At 40.0% G+C, this 21078-nt stretch overlaps 1 protein-coding gene across 2 annotated transcripts in view; it reads right to left on the bottom strand.

The window, feature by feature from the left end:
- Positions 1-21078, bottom strand: part of zcchc9 (zinc finger, CCHC domain containing 9) — a 33820-nt gene that overhangs the window by 11952 nt on the left and 790 nt on the right. The window contains exons 1-4 of one of the 2 annotated variants that reach the window (XM_041186899.1): positions 18891-19432; positions 18387-18783; positions 13933-14086; positions 5350-5442 (exon numbers count right to left, since the gene is read on the bottom strand). In XM_041186899.1, the coding sequence (XP_041042833.1) occupies positions 5350-5442; positions 13933-14086; positions 18387-18773 (634 nt within the window). In that variant the 5' untranslated portion in view covers positions 18774-18783; positions 18891-19432. Of the gene's footprint in view, positions 1-5349; positions 5443-13932; positions 14087-18386; positions 18784-18890; positions 19433-21078 lie in introns of those variants that run through there. The other variant, XM_041186898.1, reaches the window with a different exon arrangement.

Genomic DNA, 21078 nt, shown 5'->3' with positions numbered 1-21078 from the left:
CCCCCACCAGTGGGTTTGCAGGCAGGGGGACCTGTAAAATTCCTTAGATGGCCTTTCCATTGCCCTCCTGCTGACCCTGTTTACAGTTTTATGGTGGCATAGTGAAGCCTAGGCCCGCTTTTTCCCCAATTGAGACCCTTAAGTTCCTGCCCGGCCTCAATTTTGAGACTGATGGGAGGAGTTTGGGGCCAGCAGGAAGCCTGACAAATCACCCTGCTTGAGAACTGGGTGCGGAGGGGGCTGGCACCTCCCTCAATAACCTCCTTTTCACATTGGGTGCACCCGCCCCCACCCTAAATGTCCGCTCCCATAGGTGCTCCCACCCCTCCGGCCTCTCCATCAAGACCCTCACCCCTCTTTCCCCACTTCCTTGTGAGACCACCAACACATGCCTGGTCCCGGACTCCAGGAATTAGAATCTGGGGACTGCTTGTAGTCCCAATCCTGGCCACTGCTGTAACTGGCACTGCTGGACCTACAGTGCTGCCAGCCAATCTCCTGAGTGAGGGAGTGGGAGTCCCAATTCCAGCCAATTAACACTCCTTGGGCTCTTCGGTTGGTGGGACGGGAAACCCCACCATCCAAAGAATCTGAAGTTGAATAAAAACTCTGCTGCCTGTATCCTAACTCGTCCCAAATCCCATTCACCCATCATCCATGTGCTCAATGACCTGCAGTAGCTCCTGGTCTGGTAATACCTTTGTTTTAAAATTGTCATCTCCGTTTTCAAATCCCTCCGTGGCCTTTTCCCTCACCACTTCTAACTTTCTCTAGCCCTATAGCTCTCTTGACCTCTCAATGATCCTCCAATTCTGGCCTCTTGAATATCTTCCATTTAACTGCTCCATCATTGACATGCCTTCAGCTGCCAGATCTCTAACCTCTCGAATTTACAGAATCACAGAATTGTTACAGTGTGGAGGGAGGCCAGTGAACCCATCATGTCTGCACCAGCTTTCCGAACGAGCAATTTGAGTGCCATTCTCTCGTCTTCTCCCCATAACCCTGCACATTCATCCTTTTTGGATAACATGCTAATTCCCTTTTGAATGCCTCAATTGAACCCGCCTCCAGCACACTCTCAGGCACTTCAAGACCTTAATCACTCCCTGGGTGAAAGAGTTTTTCCTCATGTCACTTCTGCTAATTACTTTAAATCTGTGTCCTCTCATTCTCAATCCTTTCATGAGTGGGAACAGTCTTTCTCTATCATCTCTGTCTACGCCCCTCATGATCGTAAATAACTCTGCCAAATCTCATCTCAGCCTTCTCTTCTCCAAGAGAAACAGTCCCAAATTCTCCACCTATCTACATAACTAAAGTTTCCCATCCCTGAAACCATCCTTGTGAATCTTTTCTGCACTCTCTCCAATGTCTTCACATCTTTCCTAAACTGCGGTGCCCAGACCTGGATGCAATACTTCAGCTGAGGCAGAAATAGTGTCGCTAAGCACACCTATTCCCCCCTAAACCTCTCTACCTCTCTCCCCTCCTTTAATACATTACTTAAAACGTATGTTCCTGACCAAGCTTGTGTCAACTTTTGTTTGACAAATGCTGTGAGGTGCCTTGGGATGTTTATTACTGTAGATTGCAGCATGTAAGATGGCACCATATTTTCAGTGCCAAAAATCAAGCTTTTGCATATACTTGGCGTATAAGACATGCCCAGACAGAGCAGACCCTGCAAGCATGGCGAGTGACGAACAGGAATGGGTCCACCAGCAAAACGAATGCTAAAAGCTAAAAGTCATAACATTTGCTAGCTTGTCAAATAACTTGCTGAAGCAAGGGAATTTGGTGTTCCTGAAAAATCGGTGCGATAATGGAAGAACGAATCTGCCTTAAAGAAGATGCCCAAGGCCAAATGTGCCATGAGAACAGGGACTTGCCACTGGCCTGATCTTGAGAAGCATGTATCAGAATGAGTCCTCAAAAATCTCCAGAATGCAATGCATGTACACACACACACAGTTAAGTGGGCCAAACCAAGCCCTGAGTCCAGCAAAGATTTCAGACTGCTAGTTGGTATAGCTATCCGAGAGAACAAAACTGTCTGGTGTTGCAACAGAAGACCAAGGTCGCTCAGAGACTACCAAAAGGCCTCAATGCCAAAAATACCAGTTTCAAGTGATTCATCATTACACAGTAGTAAAAACACATTGGCAACATGGATGAAATGCCCACGAACTGCAATATGTCCAGCAGCTAAACTGGAGTGGAAGGCTCGAAAACAGTTCTCGTGAAAAAAAAACAGCACATGAGAAGAAAGATTCACAGTGGTACAAGCTTGCATAGTCGACAGAATTAAATTAAAGCTTATAGTAATTTTCAAACATAAAACCATGTCAAACATCAAGTTTGCACATTAGTTTTTATGCAGGAGTTTTTGTGTATGTCCATGACAATAATTGGATGAATGAGGATGGAGTGAAGTTATGGCATGTGTGTGGAACTGGAGTCCCTACATGCAGCTTATTAGTGTTGGACATGTTCAGTTCCCATATAACCGATGAGATCAAGAGGTGCCCGAGAAGAAGTAACACTCACATTGCAGTTATACTGGAAAGTCTAACACTGTAATTCAATCTTTGGATGTGTGCCTCAACAAGCCATTTAAGGATCATGTTCACACACAGAGGATGGTTGACGGAGAAAAAAATCCCTTCACAAAGAGTGGAAATTTGCGTGCTGCCCTGCTTGATGAAAACAACAATCAGAAGCTCCACTGCAGTACAGGGACTTAACAGCAAATAGCCTGGCACTTAAATTACAACTAATCATACTTCGTATTTACAACAGAGATCTCTACCTGTGGATCAGACAGATACATTTATGACACAAGACTACACATCATTCTCCACAGCTGCTTTGTTATTATGCCACACTGCTTGGCATTACTTGACAGTGTCAAGCAAAAACAGGACTTGAGGTAAATGTTGCCAAAATACACAATAAAATGAACAGAAGTTACTAAAGAATGCCATAGAATTAGCATTTTACAGCACAGGAGGAAGCTATTCAACAATGATGTTTTGTGCGGTTTCATTATCAAATTATGGGATACTATTAGTGCACCATGTGTCATCAAATCATTCAAGAGATGTGGAATATCCAATTCAATGGGTGGAGAGGAAGATGATTAGTAGTGGAGGGATGATTCTGAAAGCGAAAGTGCCACATCTGATCTAGAGTGGGGTCCTTACTATAAAGTTATAGCCAAAGTAACTCAGAATGAATTCGATGAACTCTATATGTCAGATGCCAAAGACAATGAATCTGACAGTTTTAAAATGCTTTGATTATGGTTAAAGGTATCTTTGTACAGTTATTTATTCAATATTTTATTCAATAAACTGTGGCACATTAATTTAATATGTATTACCGGTGTTATTTTTGTCACATTTTAAAATGGCGACCTCCCATATGAACACCACTAGCTCACATTTTATACTCAGCATATAAGTCGACCCCCATTTTTGAAAGCTTCAATGGTTGACTTAGATGCTGCAGTCTATGATGTGTTAAAAGTGCTAGAAAAACGTAAGTTTTTGTTGCATCATAAAGATTGATGGAAGCAGAATCCATCAGAGTTTAAAAGGTAAGTGGGTAAATATTTGAAAAAAAAATTAAGCGTGATGGATTGAGCAGAATAACAGGTGGAAGTGGAAAGCTGTCTCTGAGAGTTGGCACAACATGATCGGTTGAATAGCTTCCTCCTGTGCTGTAAAATGCTAATTCTATGGCATTCTTTAGTAACTTCTGTGCACTTTATTGTGTATTTGGCATGATTTGCCTCAAGTCCTGTTTTTGCTTGACACTGTCAAGTAATGCCAAGCAGTGTGGCATAATAACAAAGCAGCTGTGGAGAATGTGTAGTCTTGTGTCATAAATTTATCTGTCTGATCCACTGATAGAGATCTCTGTTGTAAATACGAAGTATGATTAGTTGTATTTTAAATGCCAGCAAACTTAATTTGTTGTTAAGTTCCTGTACTGCAGTGGAGCCTCTGATTGTTGTTTTCATTGAGAATGTCGCAGTTGCTGCTAAGTGTGAAAATTGATTATACAATCAGTGAGTCCCTCTCTCTCTGCCAGCTGCTCTCCCCTTTCTAGCTCTACCTCTTATTCCCCCCTTTTAGCTCCCATCGCCCAGACGCTAATTGTTGTGTTGTATAGAGGCAGCGATGCACAGTATAGTCAACTCGTGTACTAAAATAACATTTCTCACTTTCTAGAGAGTTGTTTTATTTGTCACTGGCCAGGCACTGCAGCGATTAAGAAATTTGATTTTAATAGGTGCGCTGATTGTTTTACACTCTGTCAACATTCTTCATCGATACAATTGGTGAATGGGAAACCAGCCAGGAAGACCAGAAGAGCCAGATCAAACCAGCAGGTATGTGCATCTAGATTGACCTACCAGTAACATGGATCATAATGAATCAATTATAAAGGAAGCCCTCATTCCAGAAACTGTGAACAGAAATTATATGCCAATTGCAAGGTAAAACCACATATTAAGAGTTGCTTTGAGTAAGTCATGCCCTTAAAAGAAATGTTACATGCTGTATTATCCTATAGCAAAACAAAATATTTGAAGTTGAACATCAAATCTCTGCTAGTAAATACATTTAATAAATATAAATGACAAGATATGCATAAACATTGCACAGTTCAAAGTTGTTAATATTATCAGAAAGATTAATGATGCAATTTATAAATGAAACGTGACAAGTTAATAAATAGAACAATATTATTTATGATCCTGGATGCCATTGGTTGCTTGTTTTCTCTTTACCAGTGGTCCTTGATTGATCCCTTACTTTGCATCTTTCTGGATCTACACTTCTGCAGAGCTGGAATTCAGTGCTGTTTTTAAGCTTTAAGTCTAGAGCATTAATGTAAGTATCAATCCATTAGTCCTTCTCTCCTTTTGTGGGGAGATGCCTAGCATTTACTTGGCAACTGTCCAGACAAGCACTTTTGAAATCAGGAATCAGTGTCAGATTTCACACGCTCCAACTCTGTTTATGGCGCAGTGTGTTCCAGCATTCCCGAGTGGCCCTTGAGGCAGACACTGTTTGAAATTGCTAGCCTTGATAAAGGGTTAGTGAATATCCACAAGGTAGAGCAAGAAACATGCTTCAGCATGGGGAAGCATTCTAAAAGAATGGACCATTTCACTGAGAGGAAGTTTATAAATGTTTGCTTTGTTCGAACCTCCATTTATCACTTACTGATACATGCGACAAAAAAAGAATTTATATGAAAATGTAATTCTTACAATGTAAACTGAACTACAGATGTGGTGTATCATAAATAGCAGTTTAAAACAAATTTTCTTACCATCTGCATATAGTCCTTTTGGGTTATCTGGGCAGGACCTTGACAGATGACCCGTTTCACCACAAATAAAACATTTAGCAAATGGAAATTCTCCTGCAAAATTGAAGCAATGGTATTTTATCAGAAAGTTTTGAGAAATTATTTTAGAAATGCGTTAAAACAAGGAATATGGTAGTTAAATGAGTTAGCAATCTGTTCATTCACCTCTGGGCTTAAATACTGCATCAGTTAATATGAAAATCTTTCTATATTAAATGTTGGATGCGCGAAGACAGTTTCAACTCATTTCCTGTGGATTATGAGCCAGCAGTGCAACACTGCCCACAAACTGGCTCACTCTCATGTAGATGTGATAAGTTGTCACATTGTTGAAGTTGAGGATATTCTGTTGAGGTTTGGGATTAAGACTAATTGAAGGGAAGTTTATTTTGTATCTGGATGCACTATTCCTGAGCTGGGAGTATTTGATGCAAGCATTGGAGACAAAAATAGAAAAAAAGTGTTCCATTCTTCAGCATTGACATCCCTTACCTTGAAAAGCACAAAAAATTAAAATAGAAAATAAACATTCTGTATACATATGGAACTGAAAGAAACAGGGATGATTTTAAACCAACTTTGGAGCATTCAGTTTTCAAAAATATCAGCCCTGTATTTGTTGTGCTGTGCTTACACAGTGAGTATATACCTCACATCAGCAATTAACAACGGGAGAAATGATCACAGTTCTATTTAGTTTTTATTTGTACATTTCAAGGTAGAGAATGGAACACAGTTGCATCTTGCTTGCAGGATTAAGTATTTCCAAGTCATTTATACCAGAGTCAGGAGCAATAAACAGCTCTCTTTGCAATACTCTGACAATATTCTAAAACACAAAGTCAGCAAAGCACCTCCTACGGCACCAGAATAACATTCCATTACACACATTATCTAACTTTACAGCCTACAGTGTTATTAATTAGTGTCAATGAGCCACTTTCAGCCAATTTGTTTCCCAGAAGTTGACAGACTACAGCCAATTCAGCTCTGCACTGCTCTTCTGAAAGATTCAAGATTATCATCAATAATCTTAAACTCTTACAATTGCATAGTTGACATGATTGCTCAGCTGGTAATAGAAGGCTGTAACTAACTATCCAACCCAGAGTGTCATGGGTGATTTCAATCTACATGTAGATTGGACGAATCAGATTGGCAAAGGTAGCCTGGAAGATGAGTTCAAAGAGTGTCTTTGGGACAGTTTCTTAGAGCAGCATGTCCTAGAACCAACCAGAAAACAGGGTATACTAGATCTGGTAATGTGCAATGAGACAGGATTAATCAATGACCTTCATGGTGAAGACACTTCTAGGTGGCAGTGAGAGGGAGAGAAGAGTGGATCTAAGACTTGTGTTTTAAACTTAAATAAGGGTAATTATGGGGGCATGAAGACAGAGCTGGCTAAAATGAACTGGGAAGTTAGTTTAAGGCATTTAAGGAGATATTTCAGAATACTCAGAAAAAATATATTCCAGTGAAAAAGGAAGACTCAAAGGGAACAACGGACCATCAGTGGCTAACTAAGGAAGTTAAAGGTAGCATCAAATTGATAGAAAAAAACATATAATTCGCAAAGATCAGTGGCAGGTCAGAAGATTGGATAGACTATAAGGAACAGCAAATAATGAGTAAAAGATTAATAAGGAGGGAGAAATTAATGTACGAGAGAAAGCTAGCTAGAGATATAAAAGCAGTTGGTAAGAGTTTCTACAGGTACTTAAGAAGGAAAATAGTAAGTTCCTCGAGTGACAGAGGCTAGGGAATTAATAATGGAAAATAAGGAATTGGCAGATGAACTGAACAGATTTTTGGTGTCTGTCTTCACTGCAGAGGATCCAAATAACATCCCACAAATAAGTGTACATCAAGAGATGAAAGGGAGGGAGGAACTTAAAATAATTATAATCACCAGGGAAATGGTACTGAGAAAATTATTAGAACTAAAAGCTGATAAGTCCCTAGGTTCTGACAGACTTCATCCTAAGGTCTTAAATGGCTGCTGAAATGGATGCATTGGTTTTAATTTTCCAAAGTTCCCTAGATTCTGGAAAGGTCCCATCAGATCAGAAAATAGCAAATATAACTCCTCTATTCAAGAAAGCAGGAAGACAGAAAGCAAGAAACTACAAGTCAATTAGCTTAACATCTGACGTAGGGGAAAGGTTGAAATCTATTATTAAGGACGTTACCAGAGTACAATTAGAAATCTCAATGCAATCAGGCCGAGTCAAACAAGCAACATGGATAAAGGAGAACCTGTGGATGTGCTGTATTTAGATTTCCAGAAGATATTTGGCAACTACGTGCCACATCAAAAGTTACTATGCAAAATAGAGCTCATTGTGTAGGGGGTAACATATCAACATAGATAGAGGAATGGTTAGCTAACAGGAAACAGAGAGTTGGCATAACTGGGTCATTTTTGGGTTGACAGGATGTGACAAGTGGAGTGCCACAGGAATCAATGCTGGGCCTCAACTATTTACAATTGATATCAATTGGAGTTTGAAAACAGCGCGAGAGGCAAGAGTCCCTTTTGAAAAAGTGCAGGAAGCGAGAGCAGCGGGAAACTGAAAACAGTGCAAGAGACAAGAGTGAGAGGAGACAGTCCATTTTAAAGCTGCGTGAGAGTGAGTAATAATCAAAGTGTGAGGTCACAGGCAAACAGTGACTGGTTGGTGAGTATTTTGCTCCTTTATCTTTCAAAACTGTAATTTATTAATAATTGTAAGGTTTTATTGGTAGTATTAAGATCTACTGGCAGTAGTAAGGGTTATTGGGAGTAGTAGCATTTATTAATTATGAATTAATTAAGGAAAAATAATGAATTAACACATAATAAAGATGACAGGGCAGGTGATATGTTGCGACTGCAGAAAGCGGGGACTCCAGGGCAAACATGTCTGCAGTATGGCTTGAGGAGCTTCAGCTCAGAGTCATCGAGCTGGACGCTAAGCTGCAGGCATTACGATGCATCAGGGAGGGTGAAAGTTTTCTGGACACTTTATTCCAGGAAACGATCACGCCCCTTAGGCTAGGCACAACTTTAGAGTTGGTTAATGGTCAGGGACAGGTGGTGTGACTCTGGGTCAGGCAGGTATGGAGACCTAGCATGTAGTGATGGAGGAGCCTCCATCCCTGGTTTTGTCCAACATGTATGAGGTGCTTGCTCATCCTGTGTGGATGAGGAGGAGGACTGCAAGGCGGATGAGTGGACTGACCATGGCGCCATGGCGAAGGATGCCATTCAAGCGGATGGAGCAAAGAGGAATGTGGCAGTGATAAGAAACAGTATAGTCAGGGAGATAGATACTGTTCTTTGCAGTTGTGACAGGGAGTTCCAAAGGCTGTGTTGCCTGCCCGATGCCAGGTTTAAGGACATTTCCTCACGATGAGAGAGGAACTTGGACAGGGAGGGAGAGAATTCAGTTGTCGCGAGAACCAAAGGCATAGGTAGAACCAGGAATGATGTTCTAAGAGAATTTGAGGAGTTTGGGTCTAAATTAAAATGCAACACATCAAAGGTATTCATCTCTGGATTGTTACCCGAGCCACCCACCAATTGGCATAGGGTTAAACAGATTAGAGAATTAAATGCAAGGCTCAAAGTCTGGTGTGGGAAGAAGGGGTTTTGATTCATGGGGTACTGTCATCAGTACTCAGGGAAGAGTAAGCTCTTCCACTGAGAGGGGCTCCACCTGAACCGGGCTGGGACTGTTTGTTGTCCTGGCCAATTGTATAAATAGGGCTGTGGACAGGACTTTAAATTAACAGGGGTTGGGGGGAGGTGAGGTGGAATTCAAGTGAAGGAAGACTTAGAAATCCAAAGAGAAAGGTCAAGGTATCAGAACAGTCTAGTGATATGGGTAAAGAAAAGCAGAGTTTAACAAAAAATATACATCAGCGAATAAGATCATAACAGGGAATAGAAGTACAAAAAACTGAAATTAAAGGTTCTTTGTCTGACTGCACAAAGCATCTGCAATAAGATGGATAAATTAGTGGCATTAATAGAGGTAAATGATTTTGATCTAATCGGCATGACAGAAACATGGTTACAAGTTCATCAAGGTTGGGAAATAAATATGCCAGGGTACACAATATTTCGTAAAGACAGGGAGAATGGCAAAAGAGTGGGGCAGCCCTTATAGTGAAGGATGACATCAGGACATTAGTAAGAAAGGATCAGGCCTCTGAAGATCATGCAGGAGGATCAGTATGTGTGGAAATTAGGAATAGATTCAGAAAATAATGTTGGGAGTAGTTTATAGGTCCCCTAACAGTAGTTATACTGTTGCCTGTAACAAATTAAATGTAATAGTTGTGGGGGACTTTAATCTTCATATAGACTGGGACAATCAGATTGGCAAGATTACTGAACTCTAAAGGCGTCAAAAGGTATGGGGAGAGAGTGGGAGTATGGCGTTGAAATAGAGGATCAGCCATGATCATATTAAATAGCGAAGCAGGCTCAAAGGGCCAAATGACCTACTCCTCCTCCAAATTTCTTTGTTTTTATATCAGAAATAGGCAATAACCTAGGGGCTAAAAAGAGTGAGGAAATTAGGGAAATTAATATCAGCAGAGATAAAGTATTGGAGAAACTAAAGGGACTAAAATCTGACAGATCTCTGGACTTGATGGCTTACACCATCAGAGATAGCCGCAGAGATAATAGATGTGTTAGACGTGATTTTCCAAAATTCTTTAGATTTAGGAATGGTCTCACTAGATTGGAAGTTGGCAAACATTACATCGCTTTTCAAGGAAGGAGGGAAAGAGAAAACAGTGAACTTCAGGCCAGTTATCCCAACAATAGTTGATGGAAAAATGCTAGAATCTATTATTAAGGAAGTCTTAAAAATGCACTTAGAAAAGCATAATATGATTAGAACAAGTCAACATGGTTTAACTAAAGGGAAACCCTATTTGACAAATTTATTAGCGTTTTTTGAGGATGTAACTAGTAGGGTAGATAAAGGGGAACCAGTAGATGTGGTATAGCTGGATTTCCAAAAGGCATTTGATCAAGTGCAACACAAAAGGTAAATAGGCAAAATAAGGGCTTGCGGAGTTGGGGTAATAGATTAGCATGGATAGAGGTTGGTTAACAGATAGAAAACAGAGTGGGCATAAACAGGGCATTTTCAAGTTGGCAGGCAGCGACTCATGGAGCACCACAAGAATCAATGCTGGGGCATTAGCTATTTACAATTTACATTAATGGGCCGTAACGTCCGAGCTCCAGGACAGTGAAACTAGAGGGTATCCCAAAGATGCACTGAGGAACCTACACCCACCCCCGCAACTCCCCTGGAAGTTCCCAGGTAAGGATCTAGCTAGATTAAGTGCAAACTTCCCTCGGACAATTGCCCTGTGAAAGTGTGATTTAAGTTGCAAACTTCAGATGGTTCCGACTGTGTTACATCAATAGTTACCCAGAGATAGAAGGATTAAAACCACTTCTAATTTCTGTGCAAGTATTGAACAGACCTACAACGACCTCCCCACAGGAGCTAGTGCTGTAAAAAGGGGGTGTGGCCTCCTTACATCTGACTGAGCTGCCTTCGATGCTAGGCCCCAGTGACACGCTGCACTGCCCAGATCTCACTCGCCTTGAGTCAGAAGGTCGGGCGAGATGGGAGCAAAAAAAATTTCAGGTAAAAAAGTAGGAGCGGAGTGGCAATCAGACTCTGGATGCCATTCCATAGAAGTTCAGGCCCAATGACTTTGATGAAGAGACAGAGAGTAATGTATCTAAGTTTGCCAATGATACCAAGCCACGTGGACAGGCAAGCTGTGGGGAGGACACAGAGAGGTTACAAGAAGACATAGACAGGTTCGGTGAATGGGCAACAAGATGGCAGATGGAGTATAGTAAGGGGCAGTTTGAAGTTATTCATTTTAGTTGTAAGAATAAAAAAGCAGAATATTTTTAAAAGGGGAGAAACCTGAAAGTGCGGATGGTCAAAGACTTGGATGTGCTTGTACAAGGAATGCATAAAGTTAGCATGCTGGTGCATCAGTCAATTTGGAAGGCAAATGGCATGCTGGCCTTTATTGCAAGAGGCTTGGAGTACAAGAATAAACAAGTTTTGTTACAGCGTTACACGGTTTTGGTAAGACTACATCTGGAGTACTGTGTGCAGTTTTGGTCTCTACGTTTAAGAAAGGATATACTTGCATTGGGGGCAGTACAGTTGGTCCCTAGGATGAGGGGATATCCTATGATGAGAGGCTAAGAGTAAATTGGGCTTATATTCTCTGGAGTTTAGAAGAATGAGAGGTGATCTCATTGAAACCTACAAAATTATGAAAGGGCTTGATATGGTGGACTATGAGAGATTATTTCCACCGGTCAGGTAATCTAGAACAGAGGGGGCACCATCCCAGGATAAGGGGCCGATCATTTAAGACTGAAATGAGGAAACATTTCTTCAAAGGGTTGTGAACCTTTGGAATTCTCCAGCCCAGAGTGTTCTGGATGCTCCATCTTTGAACACATTTAAGGCTGGGATAGACAGATTTTTGGTCCCTCAGGGAATTAAAAGATCTAGGAAGCAGGAAAATAGAGTTGAAACCTGAGATGAGCCTTGATTGTATTGAATGGTGGAGTAGGCTCAGTGGGCCATGTGCTCTACTCCTGCTCCTATTTCTCATGTTATGTTCAATGACTTGGATGAAGGGATCGAATGTATGGTTGCTAAATTTGCTGATAACACAAAGATAGGTAGGAAAGTAAGTTGTGAAGAGGTCATAAGGAGCTTGAAAAAGCGATATAGATAGATTAAGTGAGTGGGCAAAAATTTGGCAGATGGACTATCATGTAGGAAAATGCAAATTGTCCACTTTGGCAGGAGGAATAGAAAAGCAGTATGTTACTTAAATGGAGAGAGATTGCAGAACTCTACGGTACAGAGGGATTTGAATGTCCTGGTACATGAATCACAAAAAGTTCGTGTTCGGGTACAGTAAATGATTAGGAAGACAAATGGAATGTTGGTGTTTATTGCAAGGGGAATGGAGTACAGAAGTAAGCAAGTTTTACATGCAGTTGGACAGGGTGTTGGTGAGACCACATCTGGAGTATTGTGTACAGTTTTGATCTTCTTATATAAGAAAGGATATAAATGCATTTGAAGCAGTTCAGAGGTTCACTCGACTGATACCTGGGATGAGGGACTTATCTTATGAGGAAAGGTTGAACAAGCTAAGCCTGTATCCTTTGGAGTTCAAAAGAATGAGAGGTCATCTTATTGAAGCATATAAGCTCCTAAGGGGACTTGACAAGGTGGATGCTGAAAGGATGTTTCTCCCTGTGGGAGGGACTAGAACTAGAGGCCACTGTTTTAAAATAAGGGGTTGCCTATTTAAGATGGAGATGAGGAGAATTTTTTCTTGCAGAGGGTTGAGTGTCTTTGGAACTTTCTTCCCCAGAGAAAGGCAGAGTATTTTTATATATTGAATATTTTTAAGGCAGAGGTTGATAGATTCTTGACCAACAAGGATATGAAAGGATATTGGGGGTAGGTGGGAACGTGGAGTTGAGGCCACAATCAAATTAGCCATGATCTTACCGCATGGCAGAGCAGGCTCGAGGAGCCGAATGGCCTATTCCTGCTCCTAATTTGTATGTTTGTATGTCTCAGGTTCCATAGCCGTTCTTTGTTCAGTAAGCTGATTTCATCTTGTGTGGTATGTAGGATTCTGCAACTGATCTCAGTACCTTCTTCACAGGCTGGGACATATCAACCAACATTCCAGCTCCTGAAGGTTAACTTCTGGAGCCCGCTGGATCCACATGTCAACATTGGATGAGTACAGGTTTGGTTTGGTTGATCCTTCATGGTCACATAGACCTGCAGCATTCAATGCTAAGGTAAAATACAGGATAGTGACTGGCACTCAGGGAGTCATAGGCCAGCATGAGTCAGTGCTGTCAAGAGAGGAGGAGGAGGAGAAAAATGGTGAAGGAAAAACTATTTTAAATCCGCTAACATTTATTTTCAATTTCCAGCAGTACCAAATAGTTCTTTCAAGCTAATTATCCATGGGTATTCAGTATGCTGTCTACACTTAGATAATGGTACAAAATAATCAAAGACATATTAAATCAAATTGATTAACACAAAGATTAATATACAATACATGGCTCTGCAGGGACAAGGGCAGGGACAATACGTATAAAAACATTTGATCAGAGTACCTCAATGGAAACAGATTTAGCTGGATTAAGTGATTGCCCGCTCAAGAGAAGCTGCACAAACATGTCTTTTTGTGATCCCCTTAGTCTACCAGCATTTCATTCAGCCATGTGACTCAACTGTTCCATTGGCACACGAACAAGAGTTGTTGCATGGCTACTGTGCTGTCAACTGATGAAACATCAGCTGTCCTGCTTAACTAGATAACAGGACTTGGCTATTCTGTTAAAGGAGTGCACCAGATCCACAGAAATAATTCAAGAAACTACTTCTGAAAGGGCTGTCTCTTTAATGTGGGCGTATCTACTTATATGTGAGGTTCTACGCTCAGTTTTACCTAGAGCAGGGTCAACTTTTGCTCTGCATTTCTGGATCTCGTGTTCTGTGGAGCCACATCGGTAACAGATACCACTTCCCATCTCTTCTTCATCTCTGTCCATTTCTGGACATTGTTCCATCCCATGCCCTGCTTTTCTGCAGTGGAAACATATCTTTACAAGGAGAGAGGAGAAACAAAAATGTCAGCATGGTTCATTCAACTGCAATTATTAATCCACTCAGCACTGAATGTTTTCTGCAATACAAAAGAAGCATAGCTGCCCATGACTCTCACTTATGTTTTATGGAGCAGTAATTCTTACACTTTCCTCACAATTCAAAAATATAGTTTTATCTCACCTCCACTATGTCATAATATCCAAAATGCACTTTTAAATACAAATGCTTTACTCTTCCGCAATTTAAACTGAGACACCAGTATTGCTGTCCTATTGATAAACGTCATTAAAATAATTACAATATCTTATATTACAGAGCAGGCTGAATTGAGTAGGCAGATTGAACACTGATTTAAATGGCCATTATTACAACATTATCATTGGATAATAAAACCACATTGCTTTTGATAATTAACAATGTCTGCATGTTATGGTATCATTTTCCTTATATATATATTTACATTCATTGTGTCAATCTTTGATGATGATACAATGGTTTAGCGTACCATCAATTTGAACTCCAAAGGAGTGGGATATTGGCAGAGCAGCAGATTCCCCATGTACCAAATTCCATCTCAGCTAGGACCACATTGAGAAATGTAGTTGAAGTCAAGGAGTTCTATGAGGGAATTTTCCTTTTAATATTAGTTAACTTCCCATGGTACTGCTCATGGATTTTAGTGGATTTACTCTAACATTGTATGTCTGCTCTTTGTGATTTATGTGCAAAAGTGTTCATTTTTCAAAAAAAAAATTATAATGCAAACAGTGCAAAGAAAATGTTAAGCAAACTGACTTGAGGTGTACTAATATAATGCCATTATCGATTTGTTTTTAAATTGCAGCATTTGCCATTTGCATTAATTAAATAGAGAAGTATGATTCTTAAACTGTATATCCTAAGATGCCCATTGAAAGTTTGAACTGAGATTGGCCCTTACAGTACCAGCGGATTCTAGGAAGAAATCACTACCTGCTTAAGAGAAAGGTTAATAAGAGGCTACAAGTAAGAAAGGGTTAATAGAATTTACAACACAGAAACAGGTAATCTGGCCCAACTGATTTCTCCACACGAGCCTCCTCCCAGCTTACTACATGTAACCCTGTCAACATATCCTTCTATTCTTTTCTCTCTCATGTACTTATATAGCTTCCCCTTAAAATCTATTTACCTCAACTATTTTGTGTAATAAGTTCCACATTCTCACCACTCTGGGTGACAAAGTTCCTCATAGATTCCTTACTGGGGTTATTAGTGACTACTTTATATTTATGTTCTCTAGTTTTGGGCAAGAGCACATATTCTCCATTAAACTCTTTATAATTTTAAAGACCTCTATTCGGTCTTGATTGAAAAGAGCTTGATTCGTTTCTCCTAATAGCTATAACTTCAGAACATGGGGAAGAAAAAGGGAATGTGCCTCCTTTAGCTCAGTTAAAGGAATGGTTTGAAGATTGAGTTATTTTCATTCATGTCGATCACAATAACAGTGATCTGCAGCTGCATGGGCAGAACATCTGTATAAAACATTGGGCCAGAATTTGCTGAAAGAAGTAATGGCTGAAAGATGCATGCAATTATTAATGTTCAAATCAGTCAACAGTTTGTAGTGAGGAAGACACCCATGAGTTGCAAATTGCCACAATCTTGCTGGCCAATTTTTGTCACTCCACCATTAGTTTTGCAAAAATGACATCTTACACTTATTTTAATGATGTTGCTGCATTTGCAATTAAGTGCCCATCAAACTCCCCAAAGAAAGTTAAGCTTAGTAATTATCAGTATATGTAGCTTTTAGCAATGTGATTTTATCCATGATTACCAAAAAAACCATTGTACAGAAAATAAATAATTACAAGTTTGGAGTGTCATTCCTTCAGTTTGTAAATTATTGATGTTTAAAATGTCAATTAAAAGAAAAATCTTACTTTACTTTATCTCTTTTTATCCTCTCAATCCAATCATTTTTCCCTCTCTTCCTATACCTGATATAACATTAAATTCACCCATTCTAATTTAAGCTGCTTCACAGTTCTTATTTTTTAATCCTTCAACTTTATTAGTCAAGGAGATACACTGTTTGCCCTTTTGTTCATCAAGGTCCCAGATGAACTGTTTTCCTGGCTGCCTTGTTATCACTTTGGACAATTCTGTGGGCAACATTTTTTAAAACTTAAATGTTCAGGAGTAAGTCTAACGTGATACCTACAAAACTCCCCACTCCAGCAAAAATGTAAAAGCACTGCTTCATTGAACACTTCTCAATCCTGAAGATGTTTTCAATACAAATGTATACTAATGGGGTACGCCACATACAAAATTATGAGTATAAAATAGCATAGTGAAAGACTTGAAAGACTGCCGGCACTCCGTATTTCCTAAACTGTAAGTAATTAACCTGTGATTTCTTCCTGTTCTTTCTATCCTTACAGTGTTAAAATTAACACTCATGGCACATTCCAGAGCCCTAGACTAAGGGTACAGAGATGGGAGTTCAAGCTTCACCATGTCGGCTGGGAATTTCAATTCAATTAATTAAATAAATCTGGAAAAAAAAGATAGTATCATTTCGGACTGATGATGATGAGAAATTTCTTCACTCAGAAGGTTGTGAATATTTGGAATTGTCTATCCCAGAGGGTTGTGGATGCTCCATCATGGAGTATATTTCAAGGTTGGGATAGATAGACTTTTGATCACTCAGGAATCAAGGAACATAAGGAGTGGGCAGGAAAGTGGAATTGAGACAAAAGAACAAGCATAAAATTGTTAAATAATAGAGTAAGCTTTTGATGAGATATGATATCCTTCTGCTCCTATTTCTTATATTCTTATGTTATCAGTAATGGTGATCATGAAGCTTCCAGATTATTGAAAAACCCTGTCTGGTTTACTAGTCCTCTTTGGGGAAGGAAACCTGCTGGTCTGGCCTATATGTGATTCCAGATCTGCAGCAATGCAATTGACTCTTAACTGTCTTCCGAAGGAACTTGCAAACCACTCAGTTGTGCAGTTAGGAATGGGCAATAAATGCAAGCCTGGCCAGCAAAGCACAAAACCTGTGAATTCTTTCCAAGGTCCTCTAAACTATAGAGCTCCTTACCATCTGTTCAGTCTGCCTTTCATCTCATAAGCATCAGTTCTTTTTTGAATTCGCAAGTTTTGTGTCCCCTGACCATAACTGCTTAATTTACCTCACCTCTCACTTTATTTCAGTCTTGGTGGTGTCCAGCATTTTAGACTTGGCCATTTGTCTATGTCTCCCGAGAAAAATTCATTGCCTAGAAACTCGATGATTTTATACTTTTTCCTTCAGTTAATTTCACCATTTTCCACATTGGATGAATAACTATTCACAACTAACTTACTTACATGTTTAGTTTGAGGGATGCCAATGCAGATGTCGGCATGTTTACTCATGTTGGAGTTGCTTGCAGGATGTCAGAATCGTTTAGACAGTGTAATTTGTTGTATTTAAATTGTGTGTGTCTTGGGAGGTCTAATCAAGATGTTAATACAGACTACAAAAATTTCTCATGCACAACTGATAAAAGATGAGTAACTTAAATTATTAAGGTTAGAAGTCATGACCTGTTAAGTTTGCTTTTGGTTCTCGCTGCATTCAGTACTCTTTTCTGGTTCCTTCTGAAACCTAGGCTATTAACTTTCTACACATTATATGCTTTAGAAGTCACATTATCACAGATCTTTTTCCTCTACATTGTGGACTTATACAATATGGGTTCGTATTTGCAATTCACCAGGAGTTTCTGATCTCAGTTTGAAGACCTGAAGTGTTGCTGAATGAGTTCAATATAACAATACTTTGATAACTATAGCACTTGTGCATTATTTAGCCCATTGAATATTTATGTTTTATTATAGACAAGAAGTATTTTGCATCTAAGTAATTTTTTCTGGTTAGAGATTTCGTGTCATTTTCAATTTTTGTAAACCCAGCAAGGCTCTGCCCAAAATTTTGAAAAAAGGTGTATTTTAAGGATAAGAGAAGGATAAAAGATACAATTTTTAAAATCATGTATGAGGTTCACTTCATAAGTCTGTGAATTCTGCTTTAATATGCTATACACAGTTGTTATGATTAAACTGGCACGTTAGTCTTGCCTATGTGAGAACTTCTATTGGACATAGGAGAGCTGAAAAGGGTAAACTATACTTTTGAGTTGTCACAATTCTCTACCTTAAATACTAGTCTGGATAAAGAGTTACAGACACTTGCATCTACAATCTCTAAGGCTATTTCAAGCTAAATGAACAAGATTTGAAAATTACCATGGTATTTTTCTTTTGCATTTGCCTCTTCAATCTTCTGTGCTCCCGTCTCTGGTCTTTCTTCAGAGCTAGTGCTGCATCAACTTTTTCACTGTCCGTTGACACTACTGTTCCTCTATGGAGAACCTGGCCTGTTGCTTTCAGGTAATCCATGAAGCCATTAACATCTTCACTCTGATACTCTTCTTTCTTGTGGTACCATTCGCTTTCTTTACGTTTGAATTTTTCCGGCTTCTTATAGTCTCTGGCTGGCTGTTTTTTAACCCAACCGTTTTTTGGTTTTGCCCTTTTCAGGCCATTATCACCATTCTGTTTCATCTGACTCCATGGTGTAGCTTCCAGGAGCTTCTTTTTGTGGATGTTGTTAGCACGAGCCCAACGTGTCATTGTATTCTTTCTGTAACAATGCAGAGTAAGAGAATGTTTAATGAAAATAAGAGGCATAAAGTTTTAGCACAACAATTACACTGTGCAAGAGAATGATAAAAACAGAATTTGACTTACTCAGTCACAATAAAAAAGGTCTTGATATGGGTTTCTGGTAAAAATGAACATCTTAGAGGTTTGTCCTCAAAACTCTAGTCAGAAATTCTTTTGGCAATAACTGGGGACATCTGGCAATCCAGAAGTGATGGAACCTCTATGGGGTTAAGTGTTCCTTTGTCTCCATGCTTTATTCGTTTGCTGATGCTACCTAGGTTTAGGGTGGCCATTTGGATGCAGTATTGAGTTACAGGTAGAGGTAAGAAATAGTAATGGTAGGAAGTCACTTGTGGGAGTAATATAAAGGTCCCCTAACAGTAGCTAGACTGTAGGTCAGGATATATAGGAATAAATAATAGAGGCTTGTTAGAAAAATACAATATTCCATCATTTGTACTTGGGACAATTGTGACAAAAAACTGGCGATTTTTTTTTCTAATTTCTTTTTTTTATAACATACAAACATAGAATATAGGAGCAGGAGTAGGCCATTCGGCCCTTCGAGCCTGCTCCGCCATTCATCACGAGCATGGTTGATCATCCAACTCGATAGCCTGCAACCGCTTTTCCCCAATTCTTTTGATCCCTTTTGCCCCAAGAGCTATCTCTAACTCCTTCTTGAAAACATACAATGTTTTGGCCTCAACTACTTTCTGTGGTAGTGAATTCCACAGGCTCACAACTCTCTGGATGAAGAAATTTCTCCTCATCTCAGTCCTAAATGGTCTACCCCATATCCTCAGACTGTGACCCCTGGTTCAGGACTCCCCTACCGTTGGGAACATTCTTCCTGCATCTACCTTGTCTAGTCCTGTTAGAATTTTATGTTTCTATGAGATCCCCTCTCATTCTTCTGAACTCCAGCAAATATAATCCTAACCAATTCAACCTCTCCTCATGTCAGTCCTGCCGTCCCAGGAATCAATCTGCACTCCCTCTATAGCAAGAACATCCTTCCTCAGATAAGGAGACCAAAACTGCACACAATATTCCAGGTGTGGTATCTCCAAGGCCCTGTATAATTGCAGCAAGACATCCCTGCTCCTGTACTCGAATCCTCTCGCTATGAAGGCCAACATACCATTTGCCCTCTTTACCGCCTGCTGCACCTGCATTCTTACCTTCAGCGACTGGTGTACGAGGAAACCCAGGTCTCGTTGCACATTCCCCTCTCTCAATATATAGCTATTTATATAATAATCTGCCTTCCTGTTTTTGCCACCAAAGTGGATAACCTCATATTTATTCACATTATACTGCATCTGCCATGCATTTGCCCACTCACTCAGCTTGTCCAAATCACACTGAAGCATCTCTGCATCCTCCTCACAGCTCACACTCCCACCCAGCTTTGTGACATCTGCAAATTTGGAGATATTACATTTTGTTCCCTCATCTAAATCATTAATATATATTGTGAATAGCTGGGGTCCCAGCGCCAATCCCTGCGGTACCCCACTAGTCACTGCCGACCATTTGGAAAAAGACCCATTCATTCCTACTCTTTGTTTCCTGCCTGCCAAACAGTTTTCTATCCATCCCAATACCATGCACTTTAATGTTACACGCTAATCTCTTGTGTGGAACTTTGCCTTCTGAAAGTCCAAATAAACTACATCCACTTGCTCCCCCTCATCAACTCTACTAGTTACATACTCAAAAAATTCCAGTAGATTTGTCAAGCATGATTTCCCTTTCGTAAATCCATGCTGACTCTGTCCGATTCTGCCATTGTTTTCCAAGTGCTCAGCTATCAAATCTTTTATAATGGACTCTAGAATTTTCCCCACTACTGACGTCAGGCTGACTGGTCTATAATTCCGTTTTCTCTCTAACTCCCTTTTTAACTAGTGGGGTTACACGAGCTAACCTCCAATCTGCAGGAACTATTCGGAAGATGATCACCAGGGATGTAGATTATCAGGCCCTGGGGATTTATCAACCTTCATTCCCATCAATTTCTCCAACACCATTTCCCTACTAATACTGATTTCTTTCAGTTACTCCCTCTCAGTAAACCCTGCGTTCCCCAACATGTGTTATTTGTGTCCTCCTTTGTGAAGACAGAACCAAAGTATGTATTTAGTTGGTCAGCCATTTCTTTGTTCCCCCATTATAAATTCCCCTGTTTCTGACTGTAAGGGACCTACATTTGTCTTCACCAATCTTTTTCTCTTCACATACCTATAGAAACTTTTACAGTCAGTTT

This window comes from Carcharodon carcharias, chromosome 4 (genome assembly GCF_017639515.1).
Source record: "Carcharodon carcharias isolate sCarCar2 chromosome 4, sCarCar2.pri, whole genome shotgun sequence".
Classification (NCBI taxonomy): Eukaryota; Metazoa; Chordata; class Chondrichthyes; order Lamniformes; family Lamnidae; genus Carcharodon; species Carcharodon carcharias.
Note: the sequence above shows the minus strand (reverse complement) of the source record. Positions and strands in the feature narration are given on the sequence as shown.